General features: G+C 35.9%; 1 protein-coding gene across 3 annotated transcripts; it reads right to left on the reverse strand.

Annotated features, from left to right (window-relative positions):
• Window positions 1-17,120: 17,120 nt before the first annotated feature.
• Window positions 17,121-19,622, reverse strand: LOC130741401 (heat shock 70 kDa protein 8). 3 transcript variants are annotated; one of them, XM_057594292.1, is made up of 2 exons: window positions 19,472-19,622; window positions 17,121-19,006 (listed from the first exon to the last, which is right to left on the reverse strand). In XM_057594292.1, the coding sequence occupies exon 2, from the start codon at window positions 18,995-18,997 to the stop codon at window positions 17,282-17,284; it is 1,716 nt and encodes a 571-aa protein (XP_057450275.1). In that variant the 5' UTR covers window positions 18,998-19,006; window positions 19,472-19,622; the 3' UTR covers window positions 17,121-17,281. The 3 variants fall into 3 exon arrangements, with proteins under 3 accessions (XP_057450275.1, XP_057450274.1, XP_057450276.1); XM_057594291.1 differs by having other exon boundaries at window positions 17,121-18,998; window positions 19,472-19,619; XM_057594293.1 differs by having other exon boundaries at window positions 17,121-19,003; window positions 19,472-19,562.
• Between the last annotated feature and the right edge of the window lie 2,359 nt (window positions 19,623-21,981).

Genomic DNA, 21,981 nt, shown 5'->3' on the forward strand with positions numbered 1-21,981 from the left:
TCTGGAACTTCCAGAACCTGCTGTGGCTGAACCTTGGTAGGTAGGCTTTTCAGAATAGTACACCGCTCTTGTACTTCTCGATAGAGACATTTGCCTTTAACCATTGACTTCTGATCAGAGTTATGCTTCGTGTTGGAACTTGTGAAGCTTGGTGATCAGAGTCAGAGGGATGCTTGGATCCTCTGACCTTCGTAACTTCTGCTTCTGGACCTTCAGAACTTCTGAACCTTCAGAGCCTCTGGTCCCTCAGAGCTTCTGGTCTTCAGATCTTCTGATCCTCAGATCTTCTGATCCTCTGATCTTCTGATCCTCAGATCTTCTGATCCTCTGATCCTCAGATCCTCTGATCTTCAGATCTTCTGATCTTCAGATCCTCTGATCTTCAGATCTTCTGATCCTCTGATCTTCAGATCCTCTGATCTTCAGAACTTCTGACGAATATATCTTCTGGTGTCAGAATCAGAACCTGTTTGTCAAAACACTCAAGACAAACATTAGAGTATCATAGTTGTTCATCCACAAATAAATACTTGTTATCATCAAAACATAGAGTTGTACCACATGACCAAATCTTGATCTTACAATCTCCCCCTTTTTGATGATGACAAAACCATGTATATTGATGAACAACTCTAAACAAATAAACTGAATACACTCAGAGTATAAGGTATCAGAGTTAAAACTTATCCTGATGTGTATAGTTTATCTTGCTCCTTCTGAATCCAAGACTCGTGCTTGATTCTGAGCTAAGCTCCCCCTGAATCTAATACTTAATATCAATGTTAGTAATATCTAGATTCTGAGCTAAATAATATAGGAGTTGTCAAGATACTATAAGTTCTCCCCCTTTTTGTCATAAGCAAAAAGAATGAAGGTGGGAAAAAATAGTAAGAGCAAAAGACGAAATACTCCCCCTCAGAAGGAATACCAAGGGATACTTGGCTGCTGATTAGTATATCTTCTTATGAGAGCAGAAGTGTCAAAGTCCAGAGGTTCTGGTGACATCTCCATTCTGGAAAAAATTCCATCTTCAGATGCTTCAGAATGAGAAGCTATGAACCTACTCTTCTTCTGATGACGCAAGTCAGAAGTTGTAGTAGCATCTTCTGATGTTGTTACTTCTGGTTCGTCAAGTTCTAAGTCTTTGTTTCTTTCTGAAACAGTCATGCTCATCTCTACAAGCTTTTTCAGCTAGCTTTGACTTGACCAAATCTTACTCTACTGATGCCTCCAAGATCAACTTCACCTTCAGGTTCAAGTTTTGGATCTTGGGACATATGCCTTTCTCCCGTCATGTGTTGCCTGCATCCACTGTCCAGGTTCCATGGTTGGAGTTTCGATGGACCTATTGAAGATATCTGCAACATATATAATCTTATCCCTAGGTACCCACTTTCTGGGTCCTTTCTTGTTAGTTAGCCCAGAAGTTCTGACAACTTTGGGTCTTTCAACAGGATAATGTAAAGGAATTTGAGCATGATATTTTGACATTGAGAAAGTTCCTTTCTTAAGAGATGATGGAGCAACTTCAGAAGGTTTAGAATGACCAATGTCATATATTCCATTTCTGCTTACGCCATGGATCATTGAAGCCATTAAGCTTCTGTCTACGCTTTTAGCCAGGAATCTTTGAAAAGATTTTTCATACTTAGATTCATTTCTACAATCAGAGGCATCACAGGCAACAATTTCTTCTAACTTAGCAATCTGGTTCTTAAACACAGAGTTAGAATTGATCAAGGCATGATTATCATTTTTCAAATCAGAATTAATTTTCTCATGTTCGGAAGGAGTCTTGGAAACAGCAGATAAGTCCTTTTTCAGCTTCTTATGCTTAGACAATAAGGAGTTATACTTATCCATGATATCAGACAATGCATGTTTCAGTTAAGAGGTAGAGAAAGAAGCGAATACCTCATTTTCATCGTCTGAGGTAGGATCTCCTTCTGATGCTGAGTCAGAGTCAACAGCATCCTTTGACTCTGCTCCTTTGTCTTTGACAATAGCCATGAATCCTTGAACTTCACCATCAGAGTCAACATCCTCTGACTCTGATTCATCAAAAGTCACCATCAGACTCTTCTTGGTCTTGAAATGCTTCTTTGACTTTTTGTCCTTTGATGAGCCTTTGAATTTGCTCTGCCTGTGCTTCCAGATGCAGTTGAGCTTTCTGGATATCAGAGTCAGCTCATCTTCATCAGAATCTTCAGAGGCTTCTTCAGATTCTTCTGCTTCTGCTTGGAGAGCCTTAGCCTTTTCAGATTTGGATTTCAAGGCTATAGACTTCTTCTTCTGATCCTGATGTTCAGCACGTTTTAGTTCATGACACTTCAGTATGCTTATGAGTTCTTCCAAACTCATCTGCTCAACATCTCTTGTGAGCTCCAAGGAAGTTATCAAAGGCATCCAGCTTTCAGGAAGACCTCTAAGGATCCTCATGACATGATCCACAGTGGTGTAGCTGTTGTTGAGGGGTTTTATTCCAGCAACAAGCAACTGAAATCTGGAGAACATTTCTTCAATGGATTCGTCAGGTTCCATTTGGAAGGATTCATATTTCTGGATCAAAGACAGTGCCTTTGATTCTTTCACTTTCTTGTTTCCTTCATGAGACATCTTCAAGGATTCAAAGATGCCCTTGGCGGAATCACGATCAGTAATTTTCTCATATTCTTCATATGAAATGGCACTTTGCAGAATAGCTCTTGATCGGTGATGATCTCTGAACTTCTTCTTTTGATCTTCACTCATCTTCTCCCTTGGGATCTTTACACCATGTTCATCAACAGGAGGGGTGTAGCCATCAACAACAAAGTCCCAGAGATCAGGATCAAAGCCAAGAAAGAAGCTTTTAATTATGTCTTTCCAGAAATCAAATCTCTGACCATCAAAGATAGGTGGTCTTGCACTGTATTGATATTTGCTTGTAGTAGTGGTGGAATCCATGAGTTTTTCACACTGGCCCGGATCTACTGAACACTGTTAAGTGTGGTAATCAGAACTTGCGCTCTGATACCAATTGAAGGTGTGAAAAACGACTAGAAGGGGGGGTTGAATAGCGTTTTCAATATAAAAACTTTCCCCTTAAGATTTAAAGTAAATCTTTTCGGTTTCTCTAAGATAGATGGTGCAGCGGATAAAGATAGAGAGAAGAGAGAAGCACACAAGTATTTTATCCTGGTTCACTTGATAAATCCCTCAAGCTAATCCAGTCCACCCGTTAAGGTGATTTCTTCCTTCTTAGAATGAAGGCAATCTACTAATCAGATAATTGTTACAACTGCACTTGAAACCTACAAGTGACTAACAATACACTGACTTAGCTCACACTAAGATTCACTCTCTTAGTCTTCTCTAGGATCCGATCAACCTTGATCTCCTAAAGGAATCACCACTAAGATTCACTCTCTTAGTCTTCTTAAGGATACTGACCTACCCGGTCCCTTAAGGAAAATCAAACAACTGTTTGAGGTTGGTGTTTACAAAGGTTTGCTTCTAAATAAGCTGAGTGTAAACTAAATAAGAACAGATGAAGAAAGTAGAGGCTTGAATCTTTTCTTGTATTGCAGCTCTTGGTTTTTCTCACTTCTTAGCTTTCTTCTTTTCTTCAGCCTTTTATAGTCCAAGGTGCAAAGGATATTTCTGTTGAGAGAATATGACCGTTGGAGGGCATTTCTGGAACTTCCAGAACCTGCTGTGGCTGAACCTTGGTAGGTAGGCTTTTCAGAATAGTACACCGCTCTTGTACTTCTCGATAGAGACATTTGCCTTTAACCATTGACTTCTGATCAGAGTTATGCTTCGTGTTGGAACTTGTGAAGCTTGGTGATCAGAGTCAGAGGGATGCTTGGATCCTCTGACCTTTGTAACTTCTGCTTCTGGACCTTCAGAACTTCTGAACCTTCAGAGCCTCTGGTCCCTCAGAGCTTCTGGTCTTCAGATCTTCTGATCCTCAGATCTTCTGGTCCTCTGATCTTCTGATCCTCTGATCCTCAGATCCTCTGATCTTCAGATCTTCTGATCTTCAGATCCTCTGATCTTCAGATCTTCTGATCCTCTGATCTTCAGATCCTCTGATCTTCAGAACTTCTGACGAATATATCTTCTGGTGTCAGAATCAGAACCTGTTTGTCAAAACACTCAAGACAAACATTAGAGTATCATAGTTGTTCATCCACAAATAAATACTTGTTATCATCAAAACATAGAGTTGTACCACATGACCAAATCTTGATCTTACAGATGACAATGTTCTTAGTAACATATTGTTAGCTAGTGTGTTCATCACATACTAATATACTTAGACCAGATCTATTTTTAACTCTAGAAATAGCAACATATAATTGCTCATGGAAAAAAAACTGGCTTTGGTAGATAAACACCGACATGAGATAATGACTGCCCCTGACTTTTGTTTATAGTCATCGCAAAAGATGAAATCAAAGAAAATGTCTTCTTTGAAACTTAACTGGCGTGCTTTGATCAGATGACATCAAATTCATCCTAAAAATGTATACCATCTTTCCGATATGTGTGCTAGAAAGAACAATAGCACCAATTACATTTGAACCAAGGTAGTCAATCATAAGTCTCAATAGAAATGTCAAGATTGCGCATGAGCATAACCGGTGCACATTTTTTAAGAACCAACTTGTGATCAAAATACCAAAACATCTAATATCATTCAAAAAATTTGTGGTTAACCAATCAACTTTAATTCCAACATCCTCATTGACCTTCAATACTTAATCAGAGGGATAAGTTTTTTCATTTCCAAGAAATAATGACAAAACATATTGATTAATTGAATTAACGACATCCAAAGTTGGAGCAAGTATTGCTTTGCCACAATAGTATTTGACACAACCGATATTTTGAAGAATGTTGGGTGCATTAACTACACAATGTCTGCAATAAGGTTAGAAGATTGATAGATTAGCAAATCATTTGAAATTTGAACATCAGACTCACCATCGTTATAGTCACCCAAATTACCATGTGCAATTGGGTCTGGTAACTGAAGTCAAATCCCTTATGTCACGTGATATTGAGAAATCCTATGTCGAATCTATTACACTTAATTTCATTTGATTTATCATTGTTTAAAGAATAGAACATCCATTAGTACATAAGATAAGATAAGAAGGTATGTGCCCTTGTAACTGCATTAGTTTTTTTGACTTTTTTCATTCAGAAGGACCATAGGATTACAAAGGAAAAGAAAGATAAGATATCCTCCTTAACCAAAAAGCAAATGAACCCATTAGTACATAATCTATGCACTCCACATGTATCCTGATAAGGTACCCTGAAAAATGCCTTATTTTAATCACTAAAAAGAGCCAACAAAACTATGATGTCCCATAACAGGTCTAAGGTCAGCATATTCCTTTTAAATGTCGAAGCATTTTGCTCTATCCAAAGACACCAGAAGTGCAAATAAAGCACAGAAATAAAATCTCTCAATCCTTCAACCTGCCAAAATCTCTGCAGTAAATCAACAAAAACAGTTCAACATCAAGTGGGAGGAGCAATGTGAAAAATACCCCTTGGAAAGAGTATGGATTGACAATCTTTTTGTCTTATCCTAACACCACCTCCTCAATCTACAGCTATTAACTAACCACATAAATGAGTTATGTCTATTGTTCTCTATGATGCATTATTACTTTTGTTTTCTTCAAACATATACATAAAAAAAAGAAATAAAACATAAATTTTCATGCAATAATTCTAAGTTGGTGTCCTGCACAATGATTGTATGTTTGAACTTGTACATTTCCTCAAATTTTAGTGGGAGAGAGTTGGTTTTCATTTGCTAGTGGTTATTCATGCGATCTCATGGTGATTTGCTGTAATTCTTGGCTAAGTGTCCTGTATAAAGGAGATTTTTGTTTTAATCATGAGAAGATTCCAAATCTAAGCCTAGCTTATTGCATGTCAGATATGATTTGTGTTTTAAAGGTGTGTTGCAAAACTTATAAATCAAAGCAGCAAGGAAGTGTCAAATTTATAATATTACTGAGGACTAAGTTCAAATTTCATAAATAATTTTTTATCAAGATAAATTATGACAGCAATTAAACAATACCAAGCTATCAACTTCTCTAAATCATCCCTGATTGTTATTCACATATCTAATCTCCCCGACGATCGTTTATACTGTGTAACAGCAACAAATACAGAGTATAATGCCCAAGAACAAAATGGTGTGAACCTGATAAATACTCTTTCAACGAACGTACACGGGTGATAAGAGTAATTGGGAAATGGGAAAAATCTCACAGCACACAAATGCTTTGATATACCATGCTCTGATATACCTTGGATGAGATGCAATCAATTTTACATTCCGACCCATTAATTACCTTAACACCTTCCATGGCAAAGCATTTCGCAGAAAGGTCATCTATTTTCATATCTGTCTAAGCTCAATGCAAAATTCAGCCTGCTCTCATAATTCTGATCTGCAAACATAGCAACAAAATAAATTAATGACGCCGCAACAAATTAATGACAAAGGTCGAACAATTAACCATATGGTTCGAGCTGTACTACTGTGACTTGAATTGCTAAGTTACTAACACACACCAGATAGAAATCTTAAATTACTAACACACAATTCATAGAAAATTAGAAACAATCCATAAAGTAGTTGTTGATTACATAAACAGGGGACACATATTGATTGCAAGGTTCCGAGAGCTACTGTTTTAGAGACCCCTCCCATTGAGTTGAAGACTCTGTTACTTAGAGACTGGCTGTTGTTGCTTAGCTTTCTTTTCACCTATGTTTTCTGATGAAGAAAAAAAGAAGTTGTAAAATGGGTAATTCATCAGAAAATGAACTAAAGAAAACATTTTTTTCGCTTTAGGCGAAAATGAGCATACCAAGCATTCAAGAGAAAAATGGAGGAAACATTGCTATAGTAACAGTGATATACTGTCTAAATTCAGACAACAAATGTAGGCTTCGATTGTTGTCAGTTGATAAAACTTGGCGACCCTCATTTCTTTTGGATAGGAGCTGTTTATTTATGTTCATAAGTTGATTCTAACTCTGAGTATACTTGAGCCATGTTCCAAAAGAAAATGAAAGGATTCAAATCCGAATAGAAATAGTGATTTTACTGGTGAACCTAATTTGTTTTAAAATAACATGGTTATGTGTTTCCTCTGAGGATGATCTAAATTGAAATTATCTACCAAAAGGTGATCGATTCTTTTCAAAATGAACCATGACACTGTCTCTGTGGTTTTCAGCTTGCTTGGCTTTGTCGTAAGTGGTAACTCAAAACTTATTATGGAGGCTAATAGTCAAGCTAACTTTAACTTAATACAGAAGGGTGATCATTTTATTTGTCACTGAGAAAAATATCACATTAGAATTTACATTAAGCTATGAGACTATTAAACCTTGTCATAACTTTTGTGCATGGAAGAACCTTAAATCTGCTGCAACATGTCAATGTCTTGCTCATACCATATCTACTCACTTGATGAAAACCAAAGTACACAAACTTTTTGTCCAGCTTTCTGCACAGATTCACTTGTGTAAGCATTGGCATAAATGAAAATATGACCAACATATTAACAAACCAAACAGCACCAATAACACGATTCCCTCACAACAAAAATTTATAAATATTATATTAGAAAGGAATAAAAACCAGCGAAACTAACTAACGAAGGAAGAGACCGATCTAACCAAATCTACTACAAATATTACAGGGATTCCTTTCAATACAAATAACCTGTATGGTAATTTTTGAACTCAAATAAATAGATGCTTGAGAATGAGCTGATATTTTACTGGAAGAACATAGCTAGTGAATTTTATGAAGAAAGCACAGGTTTAATCTCAACCATGACAATAAATCTATCTCTTCTTACAACAAATTCATGAAGGAAAACATATTCTCGTTAAGATTACTTAATTAAGCCTCTTATTTTTTGTTATATCTTAGGCATAAGAAAAGTATTTTATTGATATCCTTAACTTTGAACTACTAACATATTCAAATTGGAACTATTTTTTTTGAAAGCAAAATTCATTGAATTAAGATGAAGGAACTTGAGAACAGACTCTCTCAAGGGAGTATGGTGTAGAAACCCAAACCAAAGATAAGCTAGACCAACACCCCTCAATAAAAACCTACCAGTACAAAGATTCTAGAAACAAACACCCCTCAATAAAAAACCAGCTAGTACAAAGAACCTAGAAGAACCAAAATACCCAAAACACAAACCAAAAAGGCATTATAACAATACACAAAAGATCCACCAAACTGCTGGAAAAAAACGACAGCAAAGGCCCCCTTTTGATTAATTGCAACCTTCTCCCAAAACTAATCCACCAGGGAAATAAATCCCAAAATTCAATGGTCCCCAAAATTCATACAGCCACAATAAAGACTTCACGCATTACATTAAGAAGCTGTCTTACTTGTACACTATCTTTGTATCAAAATTGGATTGAGTGAGTCATCCATAACCTTCTTGAAGTTTTGATTTATCAACCAGTGACAAATCTCCCTTATTTCTGGCTCATCAGAACTAATATGCATAATTTAACCTTGCAATTGCAGATTGAAACTATTAACATATTCGTTTTAGTTGTCGGCATTGATCCGTTCTAAAGGCCTATTACACTCTAATGGTCATGACTTGTATCACAAAGTCAAATTAATGAGAAAACAATATTGAAAAATCAATGTTAGCTATTGAGAATCAAAGAAAATGGTAGTTCAAACTCATCTAAAAAGTTGAAATCCTTCCAGGCTTGTTAGGAACCTAATGAAATGCAAACACACTCACTTGCAAGTGGCTTTTGAATTCGTCAGTTGTCATGCCTTCCATATGCTTCAGTTCACTAATATGTTTAGGAGTGGCCACTGCAAAACAAAGAAAAAACAACCAATTAGACACACACGCCATACAGTACATTGGCATGTCTACAACTCATTATAAACCTTCAAATGGAATTCATGTGTGCAGATATACAAAAAGACAAATGAAACAGATCAGTGAAATAAGTGAGAGCAGGGGAATTTCGAAGAGAAGAAATTGAGAAATAGAAATGAGTTGAGTGGGAGTTCAGAACATCGGGTATTTATAGCCAAGATTTGAAACTACAGTGACACAACCACACATAGTACGATTTAAATAAAAAAATGACATGATTTTCAAAAAAATTATATCTACAGACTATACAATACAGATGAAAGGATTGAGTAGTACAAAATATATACAACAGAGGGGAGATAATTAAAGTAACTTTGGATTGACACTGACCATTTGGTGTGAGAGATTAAACCTTGCTGATGCATTCAAACTTACGTTCCCAGTTTTGTAGGAGAAAGATGACGAACGAACAGTTAATCGTTTCAGGTGTAACGACGTTAATGGTTCGAGCATACATGGCGGTAAACAAATCTTGAAGAAAGCTTCAACCGGCGGTCGAAAGTAAAGGCCCATCAGATAAATCGGAAAAGACGAAGTTGATGGGTTGGTGAGAAGTAGGTGGAAAGATGAACGAAAACACTGAATCACAGTTAGGGTTTCAGATTGAAGTGGAGAAAAAGGAAGTTATGGAAGAGAAACCAACAAACCTGATAGTGATGAATGATTCAGCGGAGTGGGTAGAAAGGGGTCTGAGACACGTTAAGCCAGCTGGGTTGATTGGAGATGGGGATTTGCCGACTTGGGGAGAAAGAATGCTGGAGAATTGAAACGACTTGTTCGCCAGGGCTCCACTTGAAAGAAAGAAAAAAACGTTGAAAGAGCAGGACAGGTGGCGCAACACGATTGGAGGTCTTGTAGGAATAGTAAAAATTGAACTCACGAATAAGAAGTAGTAGATTTGGTTGATCAGTTTGTAGGTAACAACATTGTCGCCGACCGAGCTCGAGGAACACTAGAATTTGGTCTAAAATGCACTGCTAAATACCACGTGATTCATGGTGGGTACTGCAACATGTATTTTTACTGCAAAAGTTTGGGCTTCACGTTCAAGTCTAACAATACTACTTTAGCTCATGGAAGTTGTTTGTTTGTTCCATCTCTTCATTTTGGATGTTAAGTAGATTACTTCACGTGTGTTCAAATATTTCTATTTAACTTTGTGTTGGTCAAAGCCCCAAAAAAAAAAAAAAAAAAAAACTTTGTGTTGGTCCACATTGATCTATGAAACTCAACCTCCCCCCATTTGACTTCGTGTTGGTATAAGCATAGAAATTGTTGGGGAGAGTTACAGTGAGGACCCGTGGGGCAAGGTCGAGGGGAAACACCAAGGAGATCTTGGACACTACATCTCAACCCAAAACCTTAAGGCGTTAGGTTTATGGGTCACATCTCTTGTAAACTCTCCCTCTCACCTTGACTTCTCCGATGTGGGACTTGACTCCAACACTTGATTCCAACAATCTCCCCCTCAAGTGTGAGTCCCTCAACCACATGACCCATGGTCCTCCCGTCTGCGGAAGCTATCCACCTTGTACCGTCGTTCGCTGCTCAACGGAACTCGCCGCCCAGCCACACTGCTAGGAAGACTTTCGACACAAGGAGTTGTTATCATGGTCCCACAAACCATTGGCTCTGATACCACTTATTGGGGAGAGTCACGGCGAGGACCCGTGGGGCAAGGTCGAGGGGAAACACCAAGGAGATTTTGGACACCACATCTCAACCCAAAACCTTAAGGCGTTAGGTTTAAGGGTCATATCTCTTGTAAACTCTCTCTCTCACCTTGACTTCTCCGATGTCGGACTTGACTCCAACACTTGATTCCAACAGAAATGAAAAGAAAAAAATCACTCTGCATGCAATGGTTGGCATTTGCAAAACAGAAACACACACTTTAGGGGTTTGGTCTCCTCTTTTGCTCCCACTTGCAAAACAGAAGCACACACTTTAGGAGTAGTAACTAAGGAACAAGAATAAAAGCGTCCATTAATTATTCGTATGCATGTGATCCTAACTTAGGCATACCAGGGTCGGCCCAACTCTAAATGAGGCATAAAGCAAAGTTTAAAGTGAGACCTTTTTGACTTAGCTAAAAAAAAATTGAAGCCTTTTTTATAGGCATTTTTTACTTAGTGGGAAAAAAAAATTGGAGGCCTAAAGCGGTTGCTTGAATGACTTTACCCTTGGGTCGGCCCTGAGGCTTACATTTTGATTCAAACATTACAAATGAGCATGTACATTGGGGGGATTTAACATGACATGCTTGCGTTAATACCCCTCGTCTACCACCCCAAACATCCATTAATTATTTGTATGCATGTGATCCTAACTTAGGCTTACATTTTGATTCAAACATTACAAATGAGCATGCAAGGGACAATTGATCATGCACATTGGGGGGATTTAACATGATATGATTGCTTTAATACCCCTCGTCTACCACCCCAAATCCTTACTTCGGGTACCTGCTTGCTTCTCTGCAATTCAATGCCTGGTAATGCACTTAGTGCTTCTAAGAACTGTTTGTTAGATGAATTAATTGCTATTTGAGACTTGCTTATGGCTTAAGACTAATTAAGGTAGAAAAATTAATTGACAGGGTATATACGCTTGTTTATCATGATGATGATGACAATTTAGTAAAGTTTAATAAATCTATCTTGTGTTGTAGACTTGTTTTCTGTTCTTCACATGCTATTCAACCTGGTAAAAAGGAGTAGTTCAAATAATAGTTATTTCCTTTCCTTCTTTTGAAAATAACTTTAAATTAAAAAATTCCACATGCTATTCTGCAGAGCTTCAGTGCACCCTCACAATCTTGAATTTGGCCCCTCCATCACATTTTGAGCAACTAATTTTACAATCCAATGGTTATAATTAATTTAAGAAAAAACCAAGTGATAATTACATGTATGTTCTCTCTCATTTTATACTTACTGGATGGTGCTGCAGCAGGAGAGGGTCTGAATTCCACAATCTTGGATGATCCTCTCCAAAAATAAAGGCCCTTCTAGCTAGGGATATGTTAATTATGTAGTTTTGTTTATTTTGTCTTCTTTTTCCATTAAAAAAAAAGACTAGTTCAAATAGTTATTTCCTTTCCTTCTTTTAAAAATAACTTTAAATTAAAAAAATCCAAGGAGAAAATTAGGTAAGCAATTAATATATTTGCAAATGACATATTAGTAAATAATATAGCACTTGGCATTAGTTAAGATGAAAAAACGTATAATGTAGACGAAAATATCTAAGATAAATAATTTTTGAAAAAGATTCGAATGTGAAATGTAATTATTTTTTTGAAATTGATGTGGAATGTAATTGAAAACTAAACTAATTAGATGATAGAATACAAAATCAAACAAATTCTACTGATAACATATATAAATATATTAAGTATTTCAAAGTTAGAACCTTCCACATGATAACAACTTCAACGATAGAATCGCTCATAAATAGAAGGTATCACAACAACCTCAACCTCAACCTCAACCTCGTGCACTCTCACAACACTACACTCCGCCGCAATGGCTAACACAGCCACAGTGTATCCGAACGGAGTTGCTCCTCCGCCTCCGCGACAACATAGAAAGTCATCATTTTGTTACTGGTTTTGCCGCATCCTCTTCATCATCATCTTGGTCACTTGTTTCTACTTTCTTTCCAAAATAAAGAACCCTCCCCCTCAAAGCTACTATAGTACCCCCGATTTCCGATTCGACTCAGCCTCCTTCACCTCACTCGACCGAGCCATTGGCCCCAACCTCACCGCCAAATTTGACCTTGCTTTCACCCTCACAAATCCTAACAACAATACCAACATCTCCTATGAGATCATCTTTGCTAGTCTTGATATCGATGGTGATTGTGGTGAACAACGCTCGATCAAACTGTGTCCTCAGTTCTGCTCTGGCTTGTTCGCCGTCACGCAATTTCCACCTTTCCTACAACTGAACCAGAGCGAGAACACTCTTCGGGTGCAAATCAATGCGGTCGATCAGTTTGTGGGTGATCATATTGTCGCAGCAAGGGCTTTGGGATCAATCCAGTTTGGACTCATGCTTTTTACTCAATTCAAAACTGGTTATTACACGGACTCCATGCAATTTTACTGCACTCATATGAGCTTTGTGTTCGAGAGCAATAATGCTACTTCTGCTTCTGGAACTTGTTTGTCTGGTTTTTACCAACTATAACTCAAGAGTTGGCATAAGCAGAGAAACGGTAATGCACTTAGTGCTTCTAGGAATTGTTTGTTAGATAAATTACTTTTTCTTTCTTTCTTTTTTACCTCTTAAGACAACTGCTTAAGGTAAGTTTGATTTTAGGATAATACACAGCTTGTTTATCATGATGATGACAACATTGCTGCCACTCTCTTTCACTATCGTGGTGACCACTCGCTTGCCACCTTTATTGGTTATTGCAACTTAACAAGAGCGAGAGTAAGTTTCCACTTCAATTGAATTTGATTGATCAGTTTGTGCTCATAGATCAATGGAACTTGGGCTCGACTTGTTTGTTGAACTTTGTAGAGGAATTGATTGTAACAGTTTTATTGATAAGTTGTTTGCCCGAATAGCCAATGGAACTCATTACAAGGACGTGCAGTTTTACTGTAGACCTCACAGATTTGTGTTCAAGCCCTATAATGCTACTTTTGCTTATGGAACTTGTTTGACTCATTATATAAGTTGATTCCTTTACACATTCAATGATAATGGTTCTCAACTGAATGATCCTTGTTCTCAGCATGTTCTATAAATTCCATTGGAGTCATTTTAGAACTGAAGTCTTCTTAGCATGTACTGTATTATAATTAGCATTTATTGTCCCTGAAAAATAGGTCGATTGGTAAGAGCTAGGATATAAGAGTTTGATGAGATGAAGGGTGAAGAGTTCGATGACGATGACTAATTTACTAATAATACGAACAAGTAACAACTAACATTTGCCAATAAAAAAATACATGAACATGTAAATCAACTCCATTGCTGAAACACAAGAAACAATAACTGAAAATACAGTGATGTTGGATACCACATTATGCCTTTATATGGACAGTGACCAAATCTAGTGTGGCACCAAAGGTTCTGTTTAGGGCCTCAGCGCACCAACCATGCCCATCATCCACCATTGGCATCCTCACTTTCACTTTGAACTTTCAAATATGTTGTTTCCATTATTTCACTTTGAAGTAAAGTTCAATAATAGTTTTCTTTTTCATATATATGTCATTTTAAAGAATGGTCGACGTCCAATGCCCCGTGTTGCTTTGCAATGGTATGTGAATTGTTCTACACAATTCAAATTTTGGAAATTGCCATATTTGAAGCGTCTTCATGATTTTAATGTGCAATCACAAGGAAATAGCTTAGCGTCATGTCATTATGTAGAGTTATAGACAATATATATTGAACATTGTTTGTCATTTGATATTTGAACAAATTTAATGTTTGCGTTATATTATAATTCAAGCACATTTGATGTTTGAGGTTCCTGAATGATAGCTTGAGTGATAAGAGTTAAATGACACATGGGTTGGGTGAGGGAAGTTCAGAGTGCAATCCCTGGAGAATGCAATTTATATTTTTGATGTAAAAAAAAACATTTGATATTTGAGAAAATTTGATGTTTTTTTCTTTTGAACATAAATGTGATGTTTGAGTTGTATTGTGATTTAAGCACATTTGGTGCACTTTAAATTTAATGTCTGAGTTGTTCTATTTATTGAGAAAACTTAAGCAGGGTCGGTCCAAGGGTAAAGCCACCCAAGTAAGAGCTTTAGACCTTCCAAAAAAAAATTTACTCAAGAAAAAAGACATCAAAAATATTTTTTTACTAAGTAAAAAAGTCCAAAAAAACTAAGCATTGATACTAAGTAAAAAAGACTCCAAAAAAAGACATCACTTTAAAATTGGTTTTAGGTCTCATTTAGTGTTGGGTCGACCCTGGTTTTAAGCCAACCTTGGTTTATTCACACTATAAATTTTTTTCACTTCATTTTCACTTAATTTTATTTTAATATATCTCTTTCTTTTGTATTATATCATATCACATCTTATATTTTTTTTTATATCTCTTTCCTCCCTTCCAATATTTTTACAAAAGATTAATTATTGTTGATTCTATCCCTAACATATTGGAGATTAAAATAAGGGATAAGTTTTTAGTTATTGTTGATTCTATCCCTAACATATTGGAGATTAAAATAAGGGATAATTTTTTAGTAATCTTTCTTTCATTTAAGACTTGATTTGATAAGAATTGAAATTCTGACATATGTTCTTTTAAAATCGAAAGTGATGATATGAGTTAGTTAGAATTGATGATAAGGTGTCCCATATATATATATTTTTTTGAACAAGGTGTCCCATATTGATATAGTGAGTGATTGATTTCTAATTCTTCAGATTAAAATATTAAATCAAAATAAATTTCCGCTCTTTTAGTAGATAAAAATAATTTTCCTCTAGATTGGATAGTGAATTTAAATTTAAGTTAAGTAGATGATGAAATAAAACAGAAAAATAATATTTAATATAAAAAATAATCCAATTCAAAATACATTTTATCTTGATTCGATTGTGAATTTAAATTGAAAACTAGATGATAAGAAAAATCTTAGCAACACAAAGTTGTAAAATTGTGATTGATGGAATGTGTATAAAAGAATGTGTTAGTAACAACTCCTTATTAGACAAAATAAAACTAATCATCCTTCACCAACCGGCTGCTGTCACACCACCGTATGATGTCAGAAGACAGCCGCAATTTCAGTGGTTGCTTTTGGTCTCTCTTGTATGACGTCCTGCAATTCGTTTTGGGACTCTTTGCTATCGCCGTCTTTATCGCCTTCATTCTCTTTGCCATATTAGTTTGCACATTCTTTTACAATGATGAGATCCACACCCCCAGTCTCGATGTCCGATTTGACTCAGCCTCTATCACCTCACTCAACGATGTCATTGGTCCCAACCTCAATGACAAATTGAACATCACTTTCATTGTTGCAAACCAGAACAAGTACAACATCTCTTGTAACAACACTGCTGTCACTCTCTTTGACTCCACTTCCTTTGACTATCGTGGTGACCATCATGCTGTTCTCGTCACCGCTCGCTTGCCACCTTTCTCGCAACTTAACCAGAGTGAGAGTAAGTTTTCAGTTCAGTTAAATTTGGTTGATCAGTTTGTGGATAACAACAATGTGGTCGACAATGCTCATAGATCAATGACATTTGGGCTCGAGTTGTCTGCTGAAATCAGTAGAAGAGTTGATAATAACAGTTTTATTGATAAGTTGTTTGCCCGAATGCTTGGTGATAAGGCTCATTACAACGACGTGCAGTTTTGCTGTAAACCCCTCAAATTTGTGTTCAAGCCCGACAATGCTACTTTTGCTTATGGAACTTGTTTGTCTCTATGTTGGGATTGGTGAAATTGTGTTGGATTGGATTAGTTCCCTTCTTATTTATATTAAGCGTGTGTAAATTTCAAATTATTAATTTAATGGAATTTTTATAGACATTGCAACTTTGTTTTTAATGACCTATGATTGATTGCATCATTCAATTATCGTCTGTTGAGAGATATCAGTCCTCATATGGTTGATATGTGAAAGGTTGCCCTTTTTTAGACATTTTGGATAGTTTTTATACTCTTATATGAAAGAGAGTATTTTAATAATATAGTATAATGCACTCCAGGATTGCAAATTGCAAGAGGTAAATGTGAAGAGTAGTGTAATCCATTGCACTCCAGGATTGTGAATTGGAAGAGGGTAAACAAGAAAAGAGTCTAAGACTTGTGAACGTGGAATCAAATGTAATGTAAGTGACTAAGTATAGGTTGATTGAGTCAAGAAAATCAACATTATGGACGAAGATTATTTTTTATTCACAAGACTCGACTTTAATTTGATTGACGGTTATGATAACCAATTATTTTAACTTCTAAAGTAACCTTGTCACAGTCAACTCCTTTATCATTAAAACTATTCCAATATAGTCTACAAACTCATTTTGCCAAAAGACAATGTTTAATCCGATTTCTCAACTGATACTTCTGAACATATTCCTTTACACATTCAATGTTAATGGTTCTCAACCGAATGATCCTTGTTCTCAGCATGTTCTATAAATTCCATTGGAATCATTTCAGAAGAAAAGTGTTCTTAACATGTACTGTATTATTAGCATTTATTGTTCCATTGCTTTAGATACAGATTACATACATTAGACATGCAAATCAACTCCATTGCTGAAACACAAGAAACAACATCTGAAAAAGGTACAGTAATGTTGGATCATACCACATTATGCCTTTATATGGAGAGTGACCAAATCTAGTGTGGCACCAAAGGTTCTGTTTAGGGCCTCAGCGCACCAACCATGCCCATCATCCACCATTGGCATCCTCACTTCCATAACAGGAACTGCAGTTTGACGAGATCCAGGCATCACAACACCAGTTAAAACTCTCAGCACGTTTGCAGAGTCTATATCCATACAAACATTGATTTCTGGTACTCCTTTAGGTGCTGCAGGGATTCCTACTATCTTGAAATATCCCAACAAGTGGTTTTCTTCTGCCTTCTTTTCCTCACCTTCATAGACCAGGATCAATGCCTCGGTTTGATTATCATGAATAGTTGTGAAAACTAGCTCTTTTCGTGCCGGCATTGTGGTGTTCCTCGGAATGATAGGGATGAAGTTGTTCCCATCAGCTCGAATTCCAATGGCAAGAGGTGTGGCTTGAATAGTTAACAAGTCCAAGATGCCAAAGGGATCATTGATTCCTAAAGCAACAGCTCCTTCAATTGCTGCGCCACAAACTGCTGCTTCCAGAGGATTTATACCTTCATAAAGCTTCTTCCCTTTACAAATGTTAGTAACGAGATTCTTCACTCTTGGGATATAAGAACATCCACCTACAATTATCACATCATTTACATCCTCAACTTCTATTTTTGAATCTTGCAAGCATTGGATGATAAGGCTTTCACATTTCTCAAACACATTTTTGTTTACCTCCTCAAACTCCTCGCAGTCTATAACCTTGTTTATCTTCAAACCATCCCCCAAATCTACATCAACCTGAACGCTCTTCTGAGATGAAAGCCGATGAATTGCATCCAAGGTTGCAACTCGGAGCAGGCCCATTGATTTAATTTCTTTAACCCCATGGTTCTTGAATATATTCTCACAATCAGGTAAGAGATGATGCATCATATTCTGCAGTAAGTCTTCTCCACCAATGGTACTTCCGGCCAATGCTTTTATCTGAGATACGCCTCCTGCAGTAACGGTCACAGCAACATCACAATAACCAGCACCCATATTGAAAATGAGAGCAATTTTCTCACTCCCACTGCCCATATTCTCATGAGAAGCCTGCTGCTGTTGCTGACCATATAACAAAGCCACTGCTGTTGGTTCAGGCATGAGCCTAAGAACATGAAGACCAGCCATTGCACAAGCGCGCTCTACCCGGGTTAACTGGAATCGACTGAACGAAACCGGAACTGTAAGAACCACATTTCTTATGGGGTGCTTCAGCTGAGTTTCAACCATTGCTCTCAATTCCACCAGAAATATTGCAAGGACTTCTTCTGGAGTAGTGGATCTCCACATATTGTTCACTAATGCAGCAATAAATGGGCGAACACCGACGCCCAAGGTCTGCACCAGAAATGGGAGATTTTTACTTGTATGGACAACTGGGTCAGTGTCAACTCTGCCAATCAAGCGTTTCATGTTGAAAATTGTTGCTCCAGACAGCATCTCATGCTCATGGGAGAGTTGTCCAGTAACTCCACCAGAGGGGATGTCATCTTTGAAAGTCACATATGATCTCATAATCTTCTGATTTCTTGTGTTCTTTAGAAGCTCCACTTGGGAACCATTCCACACAGCAACACTGCATTGTGATGTGCCAATATCAATTCCAATTGCAATTTCTGGAAAAGTAGATGACTTGTCCTCCCCAGTGATTTCACTGTCTGATGCCACAGTATAAGCAGTTTCTGCCATCCTGCACTTCTTTAACAAATAGGAGAGTCAAAAGTTTTCTACCAAAAACAGTTTGATGTGGATAGCAGGAACACTTTAATTTGAACTCATGGATTAATTATTTGAAGCCCCAATTCAGTCATCACTACTGTTAATAACATTGCATAATTTAAAAAAAAAAAAAAAAAAAGGAATAGTTTAAGAGAAATTAATTAACTCCTGGATTAATAATCACTATAAACAACTTAACAAGCTGAATGACAGGTTAACTAATTCTATTTGCTGGTTGTAAAATCTGAAATATACACATAAAGATACACCAAAGTCAAGGTAGTATTTCATGTAGATTTTATAACAAACACCTAAAAGACTCAAACTAGATGAAAATCTTAATAAAGCACATAGCAAAGCACTATGAATTAAAAGCAGGTACTAGTTCATATGATAGAAGTGAAAATATAAGTAATAAAGAAGGAACTAGAAGATATGACGAACCTGACTGAAAGAGAAGGTGCAGCAGCACAATGTGAAACGAGAAATGGAGGGGTTCGTTTCGGTGAGTACAAAGAGAGTAGAACAACAAGTAGTAGAACTGTAGAAGGCACGAGACAAATTGAGATCACGCGTGTGTTCTAGAGCCTCCAGGAGACAGTACGTGTCACACTTTCGGTGTTAATTTATTATTATTCATTAAATGTAAATTTATATAAAAGTTAATTTCAAAAATAAAATTTTGGGTGGGTTCAGCTCCGGTCTCCACGTCGGGTAAAAAACATACATTTGGGACTACAATGAAACTTCACATTAGGAGCAGTAACACGCAATCTTCTAAGAGAATGTACTCTATATTTACCAATTGAGCCAACATTTGTGGGTGATATCTTCATGAATCAAGAGCCAAAAGTAGAATCTCTGTTTTAGCTGGGAAAATAAAAAGCTTTTCGAAAATGAATAAAATAGATAAAACGTATTTAAATACTAGTTTTCAATATGAAAAATGAACTCATCCAGAACTATCCAGATTCCTGAGGAGAAACGTGGCAAGTATAAGCAACGTGGCACTCCTGATTAAGTGGTTAAATATTTATGCTGTGTGTTGTTTGAGTGATTTTTGCAAGGATGAAAATTGGGGCCTGGGGGGCATGGATAATGGGTGCAAAGTAACTTTTTTTTAGTATTTGGGACATGAAAAAAGCCCAGAAAGTGAAAGTAACTTTTTTCTTTCTCTTTAGGTTTTAAGGAACTTTAGTGACAAAAAAAAAAAAGGTTTTAAGGAACTTTTGTATGAACTTTAGGTTTTTGCATCATGCTTTCGCTGAATGTTTCAACTTGTTAATTTGAGTGAGCATGCTTGTTCTTTATTTTCTTATGAATGTATATTGCGTAATACTCTTTGAAATTTATTCTCATATAATGTAAGTGTCGCCGGATAACCCTTTGGGTATTTATTTCAAACACCTTTCATAAAAAAAACTTAGCCTAACATCTAACATATCAGTTTCCAACAACTTTTTATCCACTGACCTATTGGAAGTTAAAATAGGAGATAAACTTTTGTAATCTCTTTTTTTTTAATGAAAACTTTTGTAATCTCTTATACATTTCAAGTTCTATGACTTGATTTGATAAGAATTGAATTTTTTTAAATATATAGGCTATGTTTGGCATGTTTAGCTGATAAGCTAGCTGAAAGCTGAAAAGTTAGCTGAAAGCTTATAAGCTAGCTGAAAGCTGATAGCTGAAAGCTGAAAAGCTACGTGATTGAAACAAAAGTGTTTGGTAAAATTAGCTGTTAACCAAGCTGAAATTATAAAATGACATAAAAGGACATACTTGTATAATTATTTTTATATTTAACATTATTTTATTTTCACATTAATACCTATATGATATTAATATTAAAATTATTATCACTTCAAATATTTTTATTAACTCAAGTTATTTATCATCTTAAAAGTATAATATTAATTTTTACTTATTTGATTATTATATTTTCATCAAATTAAATAGAATATACTAAGTAATTAGTTATTTGTTTTATTCCAAAGTAGTAATAAAATAGGTGGCGCGAACCGCATACGAGAGTGTTAGGGAAAAATATGTTTAGTGTTTTTATAAATATATAAGGGTAATGGTGGAATTTTAATAAAATAATAAGGATAAAAATGATAATATATTTAATAAGCTATAAGTTTTAAGCTATAAGCTACCTGAGATAGCTTATAGCTTTAAGCTCCTGAAATATGCTCATTCACCAAACACTTTTATAGAGCTTTTAAGCTAGTCAAATAAGTTTTAAGCTAGTCAAATAAGGTATAAGCTAGCTAAAATGACATGCCAAACATAGCCATAATCTTTTAAAATCGAAAGTAATGATTTGAGTTAGTTAGAACTGATTGATAATAACACGTCACACTTAGTATAAATTTGTTTTCGAATGATTGGTCAAGTTATAAGAATTAGAAGACATCTGAGTTAGATGAAGAGGTCTAGAGATCAATCTCTAGAATGTGCAATTATTTTTCCAATATATCAGAAAACACTTCATATTGAGTTAGTTAAAATAATTCTATTTTTTTTTTGAAATTTCTATTTTTTTTGTTGCTGAGATAATTATATTTCTAGGTACATTAACGATGATAGATGGCCTTCAAAAAAAAAACGATGATAGATGAGTTAAAAAATTGGTAAATTAATCTCTAAAGTTAAAATAATTCTTTTTTTTTTGTTGCTTGGGAAAGAAGATGCTTTCCATGTCAATACACTTGCTTGCAAGCCAATTATTCTAACCGTATGTGTTAATCTCTTAATCGATGCTTGCATCAAGTATTTGTGTTAGCCCATCCGAAGTAGTATATTCTTGTTCGAAACAACAAAAAAAAAAGTATATTCTGATTGACATTAGAATCACGAAAGCATCAACTTCAACAACTTTTTTATTATTATTATTATTATCACATTTTTATTTTTTTCCTAAAATATAAGTCACTTCAAAATATCTATGA

This window comes from Lotus japonicus, chromosome 2, assembly GCF_012489685.1.
Source record: "Lotus japonicus ecotype B-129 chromosome 2, LjGifu_v1.2".
Taxonomy (NCBI): Eukaryota; Viridiplantae; Streptophyta; class Magnoliopsida; order Fabales; family Fabaceae; genus Lotus; species Lotus japonicus.